This window comes from Gymnogyps californianus, chromosome 3 (genome assembly GCF_018139145.2).
Source record: "Gymnogyps californianus isolate 813 chromosome 3, ASM1813914v2, whole genome shotgun sequence".
NCBI classification, from domain to species: Eukaryota; Metazoa; Chordata; class Aves; order Accipitriformes; family Cathartidae; genus Gymnogyps; species Gymnogyps californianus.
In genome coordinates this window covers 77,655,084-77,675,698 of record NC_059473.1, presented here as the reverse complement: position 1 = coordinate 77,675,698, position 20,615 = coordinate 77,655,084, and the positions used below count along the sequence as shown (strand labels likewise).

Below are 20,615 nucleotides of genomic sequence, written 5' to 3'. Positions count from 1 at the left end.
GCCTGGAACTACACCCGCTCTATTTCAAAAAGCACCTTCTCTTCCTCTATAGCTTAAGGGTTTTCCCCACTCGCAAGACATTTGCGATTTAGAGAGGGTTTATCAGTTTTTTGCACAACTGTAACTTTCTAGTCACCCAGCATTAGACTAGAAAAAAAAGTGACGTTTCCTTTAATATTTATCAACCACTGTCAACACTGCAGGCAGGCAGAAGATTAAATCATATTACACAAACAAAAAAATCCCATTTTTAGAACTTGTTCCTTTTACCTACACATATCTACTTCAATTTATCCCGTATTTCAACAAGCAGTGTTTATCTGCCCTAAATCTAATTCATGGTGCTTCCCTCTACTAATTGCAAGTTACAGCACCCCGTACCCATATGGGAGCTGGGCCAGGAGCAGTGCCAGTTGCGCTATATCATCCTCCTGCCTATTCTAGCCAAGTCCAATTTTTTTCCCCTTGGAAGTGGCTTCTGCAAGCCCTGAAGGTATTTGCAGCATCTCTGCTTGGGTGGACAGTCCGGCTGTGCAGGTGCCTACTCTGATCTAGAACAAGAGGCTACAAAAAGGAGCGTGACAGCAGAAGGGCAGAAATAAATCTATTCACACTGAAATGATACTAGATGCTTCCAAATTATGCTTGGGCCACTATTGCACAGGAGGTGCAGCAGCAAAGCAGATTTTATTGCGAGAACTTTTTTCCTCTTCAGTTACTAGTCCAGAGTTTCAGAAGAGTTAGGTGTAGAATTGGCTGAATTCATTCCTAAACCCTATCAAAAAGCAAGGCATATACAACAGTGAGCACAAAATGCTGCTTCTTCCTGTAAAGTTTTACCCATCCTGGTAACTGTTATTCAAGAGAGAGTTAGTCAATCTTTGAATGACAATTCAAATTGTTATTAAAAAACGGTTATTAATGGACACACCACACAATCCACCAACCATTCAATAATGTAGTAACACAAGAGTTGCGCATCTGCAGCTGGTGTTAATTGTGTGAAGCTCTTAAATACCTCCTTGGTCCCATTGTTGCGTCTGTCTCAGAAGGTGGTGTAAAATGATGCACAATCATATAGTTGATATTTTTAGAAGAGAAAGTATCAGCATGCCTTCTTCACATTATGAAGATTTCCAACACCACTGCAATTCTTTTCCTCACATCTTCTATTAAGTTACCTTGACTATATAGGAGACCCACATTTGAAGAAGTATTAGATTTAGCCTTTGTTAGCTCAATAGAATTATCCTTGGTTTGCAGACTTTCAGTGTAATCCCACCTGTCAGCTTCGATCTTTAAGAAAATACTTCAGTGTTCAGACCAGGGACATGATTCTTCCTTCTTTTTTTTTTTAAATCATTTCAATGCATTCACATCTTGCAAGTATACCTTGACTTTCAATAGTAAAATTTATGGATCAGTAGTCAGAGCACTCCCCCCCCACCCCTATGCTCTTATTATCAATTATATCTCCTAACTATAATCACTTCCCAACTTTTAACAACCACAGAAGTTCACTATGAATTGTTCTGGCAGAAGGATGTAAGTTTAGCATTCATTTTGCCTGCTTGATAACGAGGAGTCTGGTGACTCTTCCTCAAGCATTTCTCTCATCAGTGCAGTACTTGGCTTGAAAGCCTATGGAATGCAACTAGTGCTTTTTAATTGTTATTTCTCTACTGTATTTTGCAAATAAAAACCGGAGTTAAAAGGCATCAAGTGTACAAGCCATTTAAATTAAACCTAGTCTTCATTCTTGAGTTTGAACACCTGAAACTGCTTATGCTTTACGAGAGTTTTTCCTGCACGATAGGCACTTCAGAAGTACTTTGAAAGATACCATAATCTCATTTAGAACATTTTCAAATTTTATTTGCAACTATTGCAATTACAAAGAATATAACAATGTAAATTTGCATTTAAAGTGACAACCCTTTCTAATAAACAAGGTCACAAATTAGTGTGCACCTATTCTGGCTTTGGGCAATTTTCATAGGATGGAAATTTTCCTGCATGACAATTTGTCACGTTTTACAGCATTGCATTTTCATAGTTCAATACACAGGAACAGAAATACATCTGTTCCTACTTGCATACACTCATATGTATTTCTGCAATATAGAAATACAACTTTGAATTAATCACTTCCATTTGTTTTACTGAGAGGAAGAAAAGGAAGACTCCATCCATGGCTTTTGTCAAGTCATACAATACACTAACAGCCCTGATTCTCTCCTCCCTGAATTTATTCTCTAATTAGACTTGTTTTTTTAAAACAGCAGTAGGGATAGAATCACTGTCTTGTTTACAGCCCTCCAGGAGACTGAGGTAAAACAAACTCAAAGAGATGCACACTATTACAAATGCAAACAGCCATCAAATTGTCCAGTTTATTGATGGGAATTGAAAATTGATACAAAACATGCCCTCTTCGCATGTTGTATTTTACCCTTAAAATGTTTCCGACAGTGTCAGGTAGGTTCAGAGTTAAGAATATACTTCGGCTTTCAGCATGTACCTTTTATAAAGGTATTACACAAAAGCCACGAACTTACGTAACACATGGTCCCAAAATTGCTTCCAGACATTTTGTTTATCAAAAGACTCAGATCTTCTGCTGATCTGATGAAATAAAGGCTTAAAAATGTTTTAAGCCATTAATAAGTATCCTATGGCAGAGTCAAGAAAGTTTATGATTTCCATTATAATCTTGGGCATAAAAAGGCAACAGTCCTAAAAAAGCAGCCCTCCAGAATATATGGAATGTGGCAATGGGTATGGTGCCAATTTATAATGATCAAGTTAAGTAAAACAGATTTTTAAAGCTATGAATGATGTGAGCAGTATCACAGCAAAATATTTAATGAATACCACAGAACCAATCAAGTTTGAAAGTTGAGCAGATGTTGTTTCAATCAACAGAGATTTGTAATGTCAAACATACCAAAATGTTTTCTAAAATAAATTCCTAATGCAGAAAAATTAATTTAAAGTTTGCTCCTAGCTAATAGTACCTTTTATTTAAATTGGACCCTAAACTGATAAGACAATACATAGCCCACACTTTCGGACATTTATAATAAAAAAGCTTTTATTTTCAATTGAAACAAATGCACCATCCTGCACTTGAAGGCTATAATGAGCCATAAGCATATTCCAAGGTGTATCAATGGCAACAGATTTGTTTCACCTCCACTGAGAAGTTACATAATGCACTCTTAATTGGTAAAGAAAAATTAAACTCAGCCTTCTCAAAGCTTCTGTACTGTGTTTCTTGGTTATTGTACAGTTCCACAGTCAGACCAAGAGTTTGCAGTGTGTGCAGATATTGTAGTCAATCAATAGTATTGTTTAATCATCATCTTCCTCCTCTTCCTCTTCCTCCTCAAAACTGTCTTCAAAGCCCTCGCTGTCTTCCTGGTCCTCATCACCTTCTATTGCTGTATCCCATTGTGGGTGATTTTCTGGCACTGGTTTTGCTTCATGAACTTCCAGCTGTAATTGGATAAAGAAAAAGAAAGAAAAGACAGGAAAAAAGGGTTACAGACAACACACACCAATTTGGGGGGGAAGGGGGAACACAAATGACACACCACACAATTGACAGTTTAAAACAAAACAAAACCAACAACTGCTTCCAGAAACAAGGCATGCCAGATTCTTCTCATTAGCTGGATGTATCGAGGACTAAAGGGCAGGGAAATGGCATGGCAGACCTCAAGGTATAAAGCCAGAGCCAACCATACTGCAGAATTGAATAAATATGAGAAAACATGTATTAAAATATGCAGGCACTGGAAAGCATCAAAAACTTTAGTCCCATTTAATCCGTCATAAAATTGCCACTGCTGGCATCAGGCAGAAACCGCTTGTAAGTCGCTCCTTGCCACTGTTTTAAAATTAGGACAGCTTGAATTCTTAAAGATAACAGGACTTTTGGGGTTTTAATAGCCATATGAAGCGGCTTTCAACATAACACAAATATATAACACAATTAAACATCACCTTCAATGGTTTAATCTGGTCCAATCCCATATATGAATCCGATCTTAAATAAACTGTGTACTGATAGTTTCCAGGCTTGCCTGGTGCTGGGAACTTCAGCTCTACCTACAGAACAGAATTCACACTGTAAGTTCTTACTGCTTTCAAGTGACACATTAGAACAAGTACCCGAGTAATCTAGCGAGCAATAAATACTACTACAGAACAATACTTTTTTTTCTTAAAAAGTTTTAGTTTCTTACAAGTGACACTTCTTTGAAAATCTCTACATAATAAAATACCCCCAGAAAAGAGACAGAATACCCAAGCACAATACCTTCCATGAAAGCTGAATAATCATCAAGTCACATTTTTTTCTGAATTAGACCAACTAACTCTACATTAAGTACACAATTTCACCCTGTTGTATGCTTCCTAAATCTCAAAAACCCAAACAGGTTAAAATATTTAGTCTGCTGAAAGTGTTAGCTTAACTCTACTGTTACTTGAAATTGAACATAAAATCTAGTTTGAAAGAACAAAATACATCAAATCTCCATTTTTCAGAAAAGAACACCACCAAAGGTTACAGTCTCAGAAAGGTTCATGAGCCAAGGCTAATTAATTTGTCACAGCCTCTGCTTTACAGAAAAAGAACATTTAGTATTTCTCACACATTTGAGTAACGTTAAGAATGATCATTGTGTACAAATACTGGTTTTCATCAGCTTTTGATATCAAGGGGAAAAAAACCCATATTCTGCAGAGAAACTTGAAAGTCTTCTTAAATTATTTTTTCTTTCTCCATTATCAATTTTCACAGTCAAAAGGCTCTTCTCTACTTTTATCAGGAGAGTAAAATTTGTCTTCCATCTTAAGAGATAAGTATGAAAAAATTAAAATCTAAATGTATTTGCATACCATAAGACACTTCAGTACAGTTTTGTAATACCCCAAAAGAAAATTCTTCAAGTACTTTACCTCTTCTTTATCTTTTAGTGTACAAACATGATATGGCATACATATTAGCATCTGCTCCTTCCGATCTGCAATATATAGCCACCACCATTCTTGTTTTTCCTTTCATAAAAGAAAAACAAAAAAACAAAAACCAAAAAAACCAGGATTATTAAAGTCATATAAAATGATGCCCCTACACTTTGTAACAGGTAATTATGATTCACTGGTCCTTATAATTTAGGTAGAAAGGAGGTGGTTTGTGTTTGGTGGTTTGTTGTTTTTTTTTTTTTAAACTCTTGGACATGGATGAATAAAATATATAGTATATACAGCATACTGAAAGCAAACAGGTTATCACAAGTAACTGTTGGTCTCCAAAGGCTTCATTCTGTATATTCAGGCTAAGCTACCATGTGAGACGTGGAACCGTTCTGAAGAATTGTGTCCACTGAGGATTCACGAGCAACTTCATGCAATATAATACTACCTTAGGTCCTTCAACAGAAATCCAGCCTGGATAAAAAGGTCAGCATATAAAGCAAGGCATGCCAAAATACAGATAAAGTACTCTTCCCAGTAAACAATCTTCTTCAGGAAAGTATGTTTTGCCCCACTTCTTCTCTCCCCCTCCAAAAACTGGGAATCTCCTGAAAGTTGGAGTTTGGACATACCGAGATTTCACTTCAAGGAAGTATGAACCACAAGCAATATTGGTATTCGTAAAGGTTACCCAACAACTGCTGCCTATCACACACAGCTTTCAAAACAGCTACAGGTCTCAAAGCTCTTGCCACTGCAGGCACTAAAGCAGAGTTTCTGAACTAAATGAAATTAAATGAGTGCAGTTCTTCATAGACAGCAACACTGTACAAAAATAATAGTTTATCCCTCAATTAGAGTCAGATTTTTAAGCCTGTGGTGCAGTTCAGCAGCATAGACACAACCATTCTCAAATGGGAAAGACTATAGCTCTTCAACATCAACTGCTCTACATTTAACCACTATTCCTTTTTGGTTAACCCTCTGGCACACATTTTAGGCAAAATGCACTTTGTTTTAATAGAAGCTGAAACCTTTCTATTGCAAAGAAGTTAGTTTAGTACTGCAAAGCAAGTTTCCGTTCCTTCACCTCCTTCAGTCTTTTCTTTAAAAAAGTGAGAATAGTGGCGGGGGAGGAGACTTCTTCATATTTATGAAGAAGTATTTTAGTAGATAGGCAATAGTCATAACAGCATAATCTTACCCTTAGGGAAAAAAGGGGAAAAACCCACACCTTTTAGACAACCCAAATGTTAGACTGCTGAACTGTGTTCCAAAACAATTTTTACCCACCCCTGATGGTCTGGTAATTGATCACGTTTGTAACAGACTGGAGCCCTAAAGAGTGCATCTTATGACAGTTACAAGTCAAGCTCCAGACCAGGAGGCCACTTTTTATATATTTACACCAACAACAATCAGGTAGTTGCTTCAGTGACACATGAAAGTGGTTTGGTTTTGTTTCTAATCTAACAGCTTTAGAAGGACTGAATGAAAGGATGCAGTGGACTTTAACACCACCACTGAGCCCCTTCCAAATTCCACAGGTGGGAAGCAAATGCTGTTGATACTTAGAATTTGAAGAATTTTTGTCTCTACTGAAAGAGTCAAAAGTTCAGTAGTTTTGATGTGGTGGTGGTTTTTTGTTTGTTTTTTTTTTTAAACACTTCAGAAGCCAATGTTTGGCGATCTGAAATTTAAATGATGCAGGCTGAAAAATTACAAAAGCTAAATTAACTCCTTTTCTCTTTTGAAGTGACTAATTGTTACGCTAGTAATAATTATCACCATCTCACTGAAATATTCAGCTAGCAAACTACAGATTTACAACAGCAAGACATTCACACCGGCAACCAAAACACCCTGGTTAGCACTGTTGCGTCCCAGAGCAGAGGACTGTAAAATTAACTCAATACGTTAATGCCCATTTTACAGGGTATAAAAGTAAAAACAACTGTATCACAGTAAAGCAACAGCATTGCTTCATGTATTTAGAACAACAGGCACTGAGAATAGGACAAAAACCTATCCATATACTATTTAAGACCAGCATTTGTAGAATTATAAGTCCTTTTTACAACTATTTCAAGTGATTTTCTTTATGAAAAACTGTCCAATGTGATTACAAGGCAGAAGTTATTTCATCTGTAAGTTTCAACAATAAATATATTGTCAATCTGCATGACAGCTGTAGCAAAGAAGAATCTTATGCAGTCGAAGTGTTTATTTCCTAGCCAAGGGGCCTCTAGGAATAGAAGGATAAACAGTATAAATAGTACAGATGAACAAGAACTACAGAAGCTAGATCCATTACAGAAATGGCTACTTGCCATTTTGGGCCTATAAGGACTCTGACCATAGGAAAAAGGATCTGCATTTGTATCAGTACGTTATTTTTGATGTTACCAAAACACTGTGCTGACTTACTATACATTGTGTATGTTTCCATCACTCTCAATGGCAAGGAATATATTTTTTGAGAACAAAGATCAAAACTGTCAACTGGATTTTCACAAAAACTGGTAAGAATAACAGCCAAGGGGGGAAAGAAATACCAGAACAAGCGACATTCATAGATCTAACGCTCAAAGGAATCTATAGAGTAAACTTTGAAAGTAAAGCTCCTGACCCCAAAGTGCCACTGCTTTTTTATAGAAAGGACAACTGCACAGGAGTGTCATCTTCCTCTCTCTTATTGGGTGGAATTTAAAGTTTATGCCTGTGAGAATCTGGCAAGCTAACAGGCAAGCGGGCAAAATGCCCTTTAACAGATGGGTGCAAGTTTTGGCATGCCAGGGAACCAGTATGTTCATGAAATTGGAACACCAGGGCCAGCTTCTACCTAAAAATGTCAAAACTACAATCTGTGCAGTTTCTGGATCCATGGATGCAGGAGCAGAAGATAATTATTTAGGAACCTGCATAGATTAAAGATGCATCTCTGGCAGAGTAATCAACTGCCCAAAAACTTAGATGAAACAGTGTTAAGGCCACCTCCTGAGAACAAGTATATTAGGCTCAGTGACACTCAAATATCCGTAAATTCTGAAAAGACAGAAATTTACACAACTACAGCACTTCATCCTTAACTCTGCATCTCTGAACTGGCCATGACCACAATACACGTAATACTCCAAATCACAGATGAAAAAACCACCTAGAGAGTACGATGGATTTTGTTCTTCAGACACTGCAAATCAACTCTATCTGAACATGCTCCAACTACAGCTACAGCACTAAGTACAGCTGTATTCAACTTTCAGGAAACCAGTGAAGACAGGTTGGAAAATTTACAACTACAGTACCATGAGATAATACGTGTGTATCTTTCCAGTTCAAGCATTCAGTTCAGCCCTAGATTTTTTTTTTAGCATAGTACTGTATTTAGGTTTTATCATAAAACCCATCAGCAGCTTGGTTACACACAGCTGAAGCTTAAGCAGCTTTGTACAGAGTAAGTATAAGCAAAGTCTCCAAAGGAATCCTCAGTGCAGTAAAAAAGAAATATGAATAGTTAGTGCCCCTGTGGCACTGGGCATAGCACATACTCACTGTTTGAGCTTAGACTGATGACCAAAGCCAGCCGCCATTGCAGCAAGGAGGTATTAAGACTCTGCTGCATATTTAACATGATCTATGGCAGCCAGAAGAGCAGAATGCCAGCACACTTTTTTCTGTTATGCTGGTGTGCTGCTGGAAGCTGTATCGAGAGATGGGAGGGTACCTAACAGTGTCATGAAAATACAGCATTAAGATCAGCCATTACAAAACCAGATGTAGTGAGGCCGCACAACTCTCAGCTAAGGCCTTCAGGAAAACAATTTCTTTGGTTTATTTGTATATCTTGCCTGGCTCCTTAGCAACAGGTCTTACTTCCCACACTTTGCTTTCTAATGATGACAGAAGTAGGTAAAAACAGCAGGAACAGTATGATCACAAGCATGGGGACAACGGAGTAGGTTCTGCACACGCAACAAGCTGTACAGGGTATAGACATAAAGAGCCTTTATGAAAGGAGGGAGCAAATATACATAGTGTCTTCCTTTTTTCCTATGTTTTCCTGTTCTTCCCTGTCTCAGTTGTCTCCTCTAAACCACAAGAGGAAGCATAAGCCTTGCATCCCGTCTCCCTGTTATTGGAGATAGCACAACCAGAGAGAAGAGATCCTAGATTAGTTCCCTAGTCAGACAGCAGGGAAGCAAAGGAAACCCTCTGAACCAGTGGCCTGGAAAGAAAGTGTGGCCAAATACTCCTTCCTCCTAGTTCCAATCTGGTCGCCTCCCAAAGACCAAACTCATTTCCCCAGAACACAAAATCCACGCTTTGAAAAATCCCATCTTTTTCAAGGTTTCATTGCTGTAATAGGTTTTCAGCCACCTATTGAGTGGTTAGCTGTTCATGTAAGTAACAACTGATATATCGGAATGTACTTTCAACACCAAAGGCTGTTGTAGAGACACCTCAGCCTATCCACTATACTGAGTCACCACTCTCAAATACACCCCTTTCTCTGATACCCATCCACACCTGATCTTGCATTTTTCAGCTCTATCAGAAAGATCGTTCCACAATTGGCTTCCGCCACTTCCAGACTACACTGTGGTAGAAAGAGACAGCTTTGCCAACTCTCTCCATCTTCCACAGCTGCACGCTGTGTTGCCACCACACTGTTGCACTGAGACTTGAAGTCAAGCAGCAAGCCAAAACAATCGGCTGATCCAAATGACCCCCAAACTCTCCTGTCATTACTGTTAACACAGGAGGGGTCAGGACCTCCCCCGCTCACAGGTACCTGCAGTTAGATAAAGAGCAAGTAATATTCTACCCTTAACTCTATATTAGAGCTACTGCCGTGCTTTCACGTTCCATTGGGGGGGGGGGGGGGGGGGGGGGCGGGGGGAGGGACTATAAATTAGATCCCTATATATCTGAAAGGTTTCATTCTGAATCTATCTATATGTAGCAGATCAGCAGAAAAAAAACTTTAGCATTATTGCCATCAAAAAGGAACCTTAGATTCTATACAAGTTTGCTAGTCTCTGGGAACTGGATAGAAAGAATAATACATTAAAAGTTTTTAGGAAAGTATCTGAAGGAGTTTAAGAGGATTTTATAAATTAAGACTTTTTTTAAATGAAGATTAGCAATTTTTTCAAGCATTAGACTTTTTTAAAAGCCCAATATTTACAGTAAAAATATAAAAAGAGCAATCAATTTGTATTACATTAATTCTCATGTTTCACAACTGTAATGTCTTCTATTACTCACCTCAGGAAAAAAAAGACTGTAAACAGGATGCGTTATCTTTGACTTCGTTTCAAGAAGGGCTCGTTCCTTTCTCTGTATACTTTGCTGTAATTCTTGCCACTCCTGTCAAAGACAAGTTTAAAGAGTTACTGTGCACTAGCCATCTTTTGCATTAAAAAAAAAAAAAAGAAAATTTAGCCCATGGAAATGATACATACGACAAGTTCTTGTGCTACACTACATGTTATAAAAGGGAAAGGCACGTAGAGATTAAGTTATACAGTACGATTAAAAGCAAAAAAAAAAAAGTCAAGCAACAGTAAAACTAAAGAGACCATTCATGTAAATATTAAAAAAAACCAAACAAAAAAACCCCACCAAAACACAGATCTGTGGGGCTTGCACACATTCTTCAAAACTCACTTCTACAGCACTGCCTATAAACACTCACTACCTGAGCTGTAAGAGTCCTGATTACAAGCTTGATAATTCTTTTCCCATCAGAAGCTTATTCTCACCCTGTACGGGACTTCCAGCTGCACTCTCAAGTCTTCCACTGTAAGACCTGTGGTGCAGAAATCATCTACCACCACAATGCCTCATTCTCAATTACAATTACAGTTTCAAATTACTAACTTAATTATTAAGTTACTAGAGTTTAGTAAGCACATGTACAAGTTCGTTCAACTACTGCATGCTTATAGTACACATTATGCGATATATAACAGCCACTGCATGTGAAGAACAAAGTTCAAAGGACAGACTTTATCTCTCAAAATCTGCAGCAGCTAGTAATCAAATTAAGCTGAAAAATATTACAATCTTTCCCTGAAGTTAAGCTATTTTTCTCATGTAATTTTTAAGTTTTCTGTCTATGCTGCAAAGACCCTTCACAGTGCTCTCTGAAACAGACTTGCAATGACAAAGCTCTTATGCTGGAATGAGGTCTGAAAACCTCTGGAGAACTGGTATTACTCCTTCATCCTAGTGTTGCCTAGCCTGAGGGGATGCTAGAGGATTAAGATGCATTTTCTCTCAACCCCAGAGGCAACATTACCCTTCACAAAAAAGTAAGGCTTACAGCTTCATCATCTTTGTTTTGCTTCTCATCTTGTTCTCTGTCAGAGTCTCTGTCGCTTCCATCATCTTTTTCACTTTGAGAGTCCCTGTTTGTTTCTTCTTCTTCAGATTCACTTCCTTTATCAGAGATCTCCTCCTCTTCTTCCTTCGCAACTACTTCCTAATAGTAAAGAAAAAACAAAACAACAAAAAAACAAAAAACCCCTCTAATTTAGTTTGTCTGCATTATTGTAGTACGCACCATTCACAGCACCTGTCTTAGGGTCATAGCCTTTATTTCCTATTTTGATCTACACTCTTCTTGTGTAACACAGTATGTCTACACTGAAGATTAATCCTTTTCACCTCATGTGCCAAGAGGAGCAGGGAAGCAATCTTCCTTCTCCATATGGCATCCGCAACACGAATAGGAGAAAACGGTATTTGATTCTGGGGTTGCATTTCAAAAAGTCATAAGAAAATTAGGGAGAATATAAGAAAGTACCTACAACATAGCCCATGAGGTGGAAAAACACCATGCAGTGGGAGCATAAAGGTACTAAAGCTACTTAATTTACCAGACGAAAGTCTCATTTCAGTTTTTTCCTTCAAAGGAAAAGTAGAAGGTAAAGAACAATTCACCTCCCAGAAGGCAGCATAACAAGAACTAAGAAGGGACTATGAAGCCAGACTTCTAAAGTAGTGGGCACAACTTTCAGCAGGCCACTGGAAATATTACTGTGGTGGTTCCCTGACTATTTTACCAGTAATTTTTAAATGTAAAGAAAAAAATGCTATTTTACAAGATATGCTTTACGAAAGCATAGAATGAAGCGTAACAGACAGATACAAAAACCCTACCAGATTAGGAGTGATAAGCTGAACAAAACACTAAAATATTAGTGAATCTATGAGCTACCCCATTAGCTTGTTTTTGCTTCTGTTGTTTCGGTGGCTGCAATGAAGGTGGCACAGGTTTCTTTTTCAATGGCTTCTTTTTCTTCGATTTTGAAGCTTTCTTGGCTCCTTTATTCTTTTGCTGCCATCCTTTGCTCTTGACTTTGTTCACATCTCCTTGCTGTAGGAAAGCAGTATTTAAAATATTTATTCTGTTCATTAAATTTCAGGCATTCACTGTACTTTAAGCATTTTAAGCTGAGAACCAAAGTTAAAAGCATAGCTCAAGAGACACTTCAGTAGGCATTTCTGAAAAAGAAAAAATGCTTAAGCGCACAATTAGCAACTCAAGATCTGAAAGAAAGTTCTCTTTAGCTAGGCAAAAGGAACACTCATCCTTCACTTACCCCATCTTCTGTTGGTTGCTCTTCTGCTGCACATATAGACTGTTCCTTTTCAAACACTTCCTGGTTAGAGAAAGATGTGAAAACTATTAATGCCTCTCTGTACCAAAAGACTAAATTTTTATTTTATATTTGAACTTAAACTAAATCACCTTAATCAGGTCTGAAGGTTTTACTCATTATGGCAAATTCTTTTATGAGTGACAAACACAACAGGAGCTTAACAGATCAAAATTAAACACTATTTCGAACATTTGGTCTAGGATTTTTCCATCACTGGCATTATAAAGAAATTCAGTAACAACATGTCATCTTGTTCCAAAGTATCTACTTGTTTTATAAAGCATAGAAATCCCGTATCACAAAAGCAAGCAGTAGTAAAATGCAAATTCCGCTCCAGTTGCCAGAGCATTAAAAACTTCAACAGCTGCACTGCTACTCAGGGACACAGGACAACAAATCAAACAAGAAATATGAAGCGTTAAGACAAAACACAATGTTAGTATTATGTAGACTAGAACACCTCTATGCAAATGGAATTTTTTCATGCATTTCTTCCTTCAAAACATACTATATGCCATTTAAAAAAAAAAAATCAGTCATAAGGAGTTGTCTTATATAAAGATGGCAAATACGAGATAACACCACAAAAAAAGCATCATATAAAAGGCTCGCTCTAGTTTTCAAGTCATGTATCTCAATGCAGACCACCTAGTGGAGTTCATGTAGAAAACATCTTAAATGAGTTTTCTATATGCTGTCAGACTTTTAATTAGTTTCTAAGTACAGTTTAATATGCTCACAATTTTCAGCTTCCTTCATTTTTAAGATCCAGCATAGTGATACAGTGCTTTTACTTTCTACCTACTGCATCCTCAGTTATCATTGAGATGCATTCTGAAATTCCAGAGCATAAACACATGGTACTTGTATATACAAACTGCTTTCTGCTGAACTGACTTCAATGGCTAGTCTGATCCTCAACTGTAATACTCATGCTTGTATGCCTTACCTTAGAAGCATAACTCAGACTTTCTGTTTATTTAGACAATTATCTGAACAGTACAGATGCAAAAATTGACACTATAGGCTTTGTCAGGTGAAAGTTTGCTTAGTTCCTGTGCATTAAGTTTTTTGTTCAAAGAAAGTCATTACTGTATCTTAAGCTAAAAAATAAGCACAAGTCACAAGTTTAACTACTAGGGTGTAGTATTATTTTGGTTATGCCACATTGCTACCCATTCAGCAGTCCACTTTCTTCATGTGGCATTGGTGTACCTCCTTTATATTAAGATATGTGTATGCTGCATTCTGCTGGACTGAGTTTCTTTCATAAAAGTGTCTAAAACACCCAAGAGATTTGTAACATTATGAGCCCACATAAAGTGAAATCAAACACTGTCCTAAGGACTTGAGTGAATACTTTATTCTAATTCAAGAACTAAGTTTCTGAATGTCTCTTTTCCTGTTATTTACAAACCTAACCTCAGGGCAGTATCATTTGACATATTCTTTTACTGTTCCCTGGACAACTGCAATGGGTCAGACTGAACTTTGGTTTGATTCCAGGAAAACTTTCTCATTCAGAAACAAAAACATAAGGGAGGATTAAGAGCACAAGTTCTCAATTTTCAAATCTTAATTTTACAGTTGTATTCACAAAACACTATGTTAGCTTGCAAAGAAGAAATGCATGTTTATTAGCATATATTTCCAGTTACCCTGAAAGAACGGGTATTCTTAATACTTACTGCCATGGTCTGTCTTGTTAGTGTGACCAGAACAGTGACAAGAGAACCTACTGTAATATTGTTGCTGTCTTCATCATCCAAAACTAGTGTAAAAAGAAAAGCAACACATCTATTAAACTTCTTTAAAGCCTTTTTTTCCATTAAACATTGTTTCTGTTATGTCTAAATATAAGCATAGAAATTCCAGATTTTTTAACAAAAAATAATTTCAAAATATTATTTAGTAAGTCTCTAACAACCTCAAATATACTATCAGGATGAGGGCTGGTAATTCAGCAAACTATAAAACAGCAACGTTGAGTTTGAAATTTTAATTGCATGAAAGTTAGAAAATTCAAAGTTATAGCTGCTGTGGGAACCATAACTCTGTAATATTGTGCATTATATATTAAAGCATAAAACTTAAGAAACATGAAATACCACACATGATCAAAAGGGACCCTGTTATATTTGTTCTGGGAATCATAACTTTGATTTTTCTGACTTTCATATGATTAACAACTCAATTTCAATGCCTCATTAACAATCATGCATTTAATTCCTGTTTTAAGTAGAAGGCAAAGGAAAATAAAAGAACAGCAATGATTATTTTAACTAAAACATCAAACATAAAACCCACAGGAAAGCCACTGAGGAGTTTATATCTCCAATCTATGAACCGGAGAATGTCCCAGGTTGGGGAGGAATAGAGTTATATCCCAGTGTAGAAATTCCACCACCCCCCCACCCCCCCAAGAAAGCAGTTTTACTATTCACTAGTTTTACAGATATATTTTATATAATGGTAATACTGAGCTAAACAGAAAAGCATATGCATTGTTTAATCCTCCATACCACAGCTGAGTACAATTGTGTGACAAATGAAGACTATAGGCAGAAAAGGGTTGCTTGCCAAAATATGGGAAGGTACTCCAAGACTGAATTTTAAGCAGATTAACAGGACTGTGTACAATCCTGTGCTACAATGAGATAAAGTCTTTTGTTTGTTTGTTTTAAAAACCACACATAAACAACATTTAGAAATACCAAGATTAACAGACATTTGCTTCCTTAACAGATATTTCCATTAACATTTGCTTCTCGCAGAGGACTATGCATAAGCCAAATTACAAATTAGGCTACCCAAACTACATATCACATTTTGAATTTGATTATTGTAACTACAGTAACAATATAAATTAAAAACAAGTATTAGAACAACCTTTCAAATATCTCACATTTACTAGTACTGATCTTCTACAAAGGAAAAGAGACCGCAGAACCAATTCACTTTCCACTGAAAGGCTGCCTAACCGGAACTGCTTAACGATATACCTAATCTTCAGAGAGGAAGAGCATTATACACTCACTGAAACAGTGCACACAAAAGGTAGCTAAGCACAGCATGGACAAATTCTGCCAGATATAAAAACTGTACAAGGATTATCACAAAGGAACCCATGAATATTTAGTCCTCAGGGTCTCCAACTCAAAATCTCACAAAGGACTCTCCATGCTGGAGTAAGCTGAGCATAAATTCTGGAATAAGCACAACTTTTTAAGATAGCTAATAAAAGTGGTATTTCAACCAGAATTCCACACGGCTCATGAAATATTAAATCAACAGATGAAATATCAGATAAGCTCCTGTAGGAGAAACTACTGCTGGCTTGGGAATCTGTGAAATGTTTCAAATGTACTTTATCTCCTCGGACTATAAATCTCATGTACAAGAGCCCGCCACTCAAAAAAGTATGTCATTTCCAGGTCACATAAATAACAGTGAGTTGTGTTTCAGCGTCCTCCAAAAGCTTACTGCCAACAGACTATCAAAATGTCAGAAGAGTGACATATACAGAACAAAAGGACCTCCCACTCACCCTGTGGTTTTATATCCATAGTGACATACGGAAAGCTGCCAAGGACAGCCATAACTTCATCATATTTCTTATCTTCTAGGAAGTGCAGTAAATTGCGACGATCAGAACCTTTCAAACTCACCAAATCCTGAATACTTTTGATTTTATACTGAATAAAAAAAAAAAAAAGAAAAAAGGAAGTCGCATGGTAGCAGAGAACACAGTCCACAAATAAACTCTTGATAATACATCACTTGTGTCCCCACGTTACTAATACATACACACCATTTGATTTGTTCTTATAAAAAAAAACATACTTTAGGAAACTAGCAAGCATGTGTTTTGAGAAACAATAAAACAAAGAGGTTGCATTTGAACCTACTAAATAGCACTGCTTTGAACATTGGTGTGTTCTTTAGTATGTCACCCCTTAGAAACTGGATACATTTCTTATAAAACTATTATTTCAGCCAGCTTTTTCAGAAAGCTGAGCCAAGAAATCTTACTAATCGGGTTCTTTATTTAGATAGAGTACTTCAGTGCTTTGATATTTATATTAGCAGGAACAAGTAAGTATAAGTTACTTTTTTTCCTCCATACTGAACTGCAAACAAATCTAAAACCACTCCTTTTAAGATCTGCAGAGCAGAACTAAAAGGATAAAACAAACACAGATTTGTCTGAACACGTGACTACCTCACCATTATAAATGTACGTATTTTATTAAAAACAACTTCATGCATCCAGGTAGACTGATCATACCTCCAATCTAGGGGACTGTATTTTTTAAGAGCTCAGTGCATGGGAATCCTGTACAAAGAAGCCTAATAAATTGGTCTCTACCCTCTTTCAGGGGAAGGACAGGTGGGATTATGAGATAGCCAAATTGTTGATTTTTTGTACTTAGTTACACTGCACGTCAAAAAATACATGTAAAATTGCATACTTTTTTGTATGCTCCCTGTAGTTTAGGGCTGGATTAAGAAAAGTAAGTGTTTGATGATACCTGCAAGAGAATGATTCTCTAACTTCATCCAAAGGAAAAGACTACTTGACTATCTGATGAACAAGCATCTTCAAAGTGGATTAAAAAAATGCAGTACTTAAGAACTCTTTATCGTCACAGTAACACAGAAGCATTTAAACACCCCCTAAGGCTGTAGTTAAAGCTAAACAAAACTTCCATTAGATAAAAAGAATATTTTTAAGACTGATCCAAACTAACCATTTTAATAAGACTATCAGAAAAGTCAAGAGCTTCTACTAGAAGATAACTGCCTGTTTCTAACCAGGCATTCCTAGAAGATACACTACAGTCAAACAAACAAGCAGGTTTGAATACAGAGACAGTCAGTGAAACAGAGTGAAGAAACATATGCAGGTATTCAGACAACACTATTCTTTTTTGTCCTTAAATTCTACAAATACCAACACTTATCCAATTACGACTATATAGCAAGAGCTTTATAGAGCATCCTCTTTCATACATAAAGGATCACAAAACCTGAAATACTTCCCACAGTAATTTTTTTCCTTTTATGAACTCCTCTGTGCTACCTTCCAAATATATTTTCTATCAAACTAGATTAAGAATGATGTAAAGCCAAACAACCCCCCAAAAAAAAGTCCTAGTAGGATATTCCAGCCACACTCTGGAAAAATATTAAATAGGAGATAGTACTCTGTAATAAGAAAGAAATTCTGTTTCTTCTGTTTGTGAGGCCAACATAGACTGATCTTTTACACTTTTATACTTATCAGATCTCTAATCTGAATTCCCACCTCCTAACTGAGGTGGACTTTAAAGAAACAAAAAGCACACAGACCATCTAGGAAGTATTGTACTGAATTCCTGAAAAATAAATATATTTTTATTCGCTTAGTTAATTCATGACCTTGCTTCCTTATAGGCAAGCAGGTAAAAGAAGTAACAGAAAGTGTTTTAAGAAATTACCAAGTATCATTTGTAGTTTTATACCTTTTTATGATTGGAGACTCGCCTAAGATTGTCCTCTTCAATGTGAGGCAGCTGCAAAAGGGGAGACTTGAACTGTTGAAGTCCCTGGACAGTCATCTGGGAAAGCTTCATGCAATTTTCCAAAGATCCCAAAGATGGAGCACGGAACTCCCTTTCTTGGGGAGAATGACACAGATGACATCAATTTTTTTTGTTCTTGCACTTTTACAATGTATACTTGTATTATAGACTACAGAAAACCTTCTTTTCAGTCAACCAAGCAAAAGAAAGAGGCATCTTAAAATGTTCAGCATAATTAACCAGGCAGCCTTTTTACTCTCACTGCAGTCACACAGCTCCGCAGACATTTTCTTCCCTCTATTTAGGCTATCACAGCTGAACATGAAGAAAGGGAAAGACTTCCATCTAACATTGTCTCAGGGAACAACAGCACAATGTATCTATGCAATTATTATAGACAAAAACTCCACCTTTTAGGTTTAAAAAAAAAAGGCAGCATCAAAACCAACTTGTTTTAAATTTGTATATTTTATGTATATATATGTGTGTGTATAACATGTTTACCTCTACTTTGTAAGCATATCATTAAATATAGTTTATCATTAAACATTAATCTTTTATGACATAATACATTATTTATAAGATTTTCATCGAGAGATGAACATAAAGGTAGCAGCCTATTACATGCAAGAAAAAACTGTAGGTATAACTGAAGCTAAGCAGAGCATGTTATATTATGTTAGAAGGCAGTAAGAATAGCTGTAAAAATATCAAAGGCATGGCTTTTGCAAGTAAACCTAAAGGTTAAAAGGGGTGTCTGAGCAAACACCTATTTGACTTTTCTTTTAGAAATTACCTATAATTCCTTTAATATTTTAAAGTATAAAAAGTATACACTCTACATAATTAAAATGACTAAGATAGACAAGGAGAAAGTCTTAACCAGAACAGAGCAAAAGTAAAAAAAAAACAAACCAACAGTCATTTAATACTCTTCATCATGTCTGCAAAGAAATGAAAAAGCAAAGCAGACAGATTTCCACATACTGCTATTTAACTTTGTCAGACAACCATCCATTCATAAATAAGACTTCTCAAAACCCTGTTTAGAAAACTCATTTCAGAATTCTCCCGCAGCTCAAGAGTTGCTGCAAGTCCAGAATTGGCAATGTTTGGGTCACTCTATATATACTTTACTGTGAAACAGAAAAATAAGTTAGATCCTCTTCAGAGAGCCAAGAAGAATTTAAGCTACTTAAATCTTTTTCTGAACTCGTTTATGGCATATGAAAGAACTGAAGGCAGTTTTAAACATGTATTACAGAAGGCACTTGTAATTTATGACGCCTGTCATTTTATTTAAGAATCAATATATGTATTTTCCTATACTTCAAAACTTTTTCTGAGAAACAATCAACCTTTGATTACCTTGACTGTTACAGGTATATTCTGCATATAAACATATAAAAACAAGTATCAATACAAATACCTGTGTGTGTACATACACAAATATATATGTATACAAATATATGTATTTGGTATGGACATATTTGGCTGGTGTTGGTATATTTGGGACACTACAACAGGGCATAGAGGGGTCTTTCAATAAATTGATTAGACAGATGGTCAGAAGGAATATGCCTGCTCTGCTAGGGCTGTGTGATCAAGCTTACCACACCATCAAGGCAATTAGAGATGTGGATAAAAGCAGGTTTACTTACACCTGGGGGAGAAGGCAGACAGGCTGCAACCTGCACCTGACCAAAAGGGTACCAAAGCCAAAATTGCTGAATGGTTTTTTTAAGTGCCAATGGCCATGTATTTTGATAAAAAGCAACTTTAAGTTAATTTTAAAACATTTTACAGAGGAAATATGAAAAGGTAATAAATCTGACCAAAAAAACCCAAATTTGGTGTCTTCAGTATGTTTTCTCCTTCCTTTACACCACTACCTTGCTGCAAATTTATGAGCAGCTACTAGGGCATGTTAAATGCCAATGAAAGATCACTCCATCACCTCGCTCCACCTGTCCCTCTCCCTTCAAATGGCCTGTTTCTTCATTAATTACACCAACCTATAAATATAATCAGCTATCAAATTAAATTACATGGCAGGACTTACTTTTTTTTTTTAACCCAGTATATTAATAAATACTGTGAAGATTATACACAATGCAAAGAGAACAATAACACATGAATGGAACTATCCAGGCACACTGATAAGTAACAAAGATGTAACTTCTACCTTTCAAAAAAAAAAAAAAAGAAAATAAAATCATAGAATCATAGAATGGTTTGGGTTGGAAGGAACCTTAAAGATCATCTAGTTCCAACCCCAGTGCCACAGGCAGGAATACCTTCCACTAGACCAGGTTGCTCAAAGCCCCATCCAACCTGGCCTTGAACACTTCCAGGGAGGGGGCATCCACAACCTCTCTGGCCAACCTGTTCCAGT

The 20,615-nt window shown here is 36.7% G+C and overlaps 1 protein-coding gene across 2 annotated transcripts in view; it reads right to left on the bottom strand.

The window, feature by feature from the left end:
• Positions 1-2,375: 2,375 nt before the first annotated feature.
• The window catches only part of SEC63 (SEC63 homolog, protein translocation regulator), a 62,880-nt gene continuing 44,640 nt past the window's right edge, over positions 2,376-20,615 (bottom strand). Inside the window, exons 12-22 of one of the 2 annotated variants that reach the window (XM_050893601.1) lie at positions 18,161-18,315; positions 16,204-16,351; positions 14,345-14,427; positions 12,597-12,656; positions 12,209-12,370; positions 11,562-11,570; positions 11,315-11,473; positions 10,255-10,356; positions 4,969-5,067; positions 4,009-4,113; positions 2,376-3,498 (exon numbers count right to left, since the gene is read on the bottom strand). In XM_050893601.1, coding sequence (XP_050749558.1) covers positions 3,355-3,498; positions 4,009-4,113; positions 4,969-5,067; positions 10,255-10,356; positions 11,315-11,473; positions 11,562-11,570; positions 12,209-12,370; positions 12,597-12,656; positions 14,345-14,427; positions 16,204-16,351; positions 18,161-18,315 — 1,226 coding nt within the window. In that variant the 3' untranslated portion in view covers positions 2,376-3,354. The remainder of the gene's footprint in view (positions 3,499-4,008; positions 4,114-4,968; positions 5,068-10,254; positions 10,357-11,314; positions 11,474-11,561; positions 11,571-12,208; positions 12,371-12,596; positions 12,657-14,344; positions 14,428-16,203; positions 16,352-18,160; positions 18,316-20,615) is intronic. The other variant, XM_050893600.1, reaches the window with a different exon arrangement.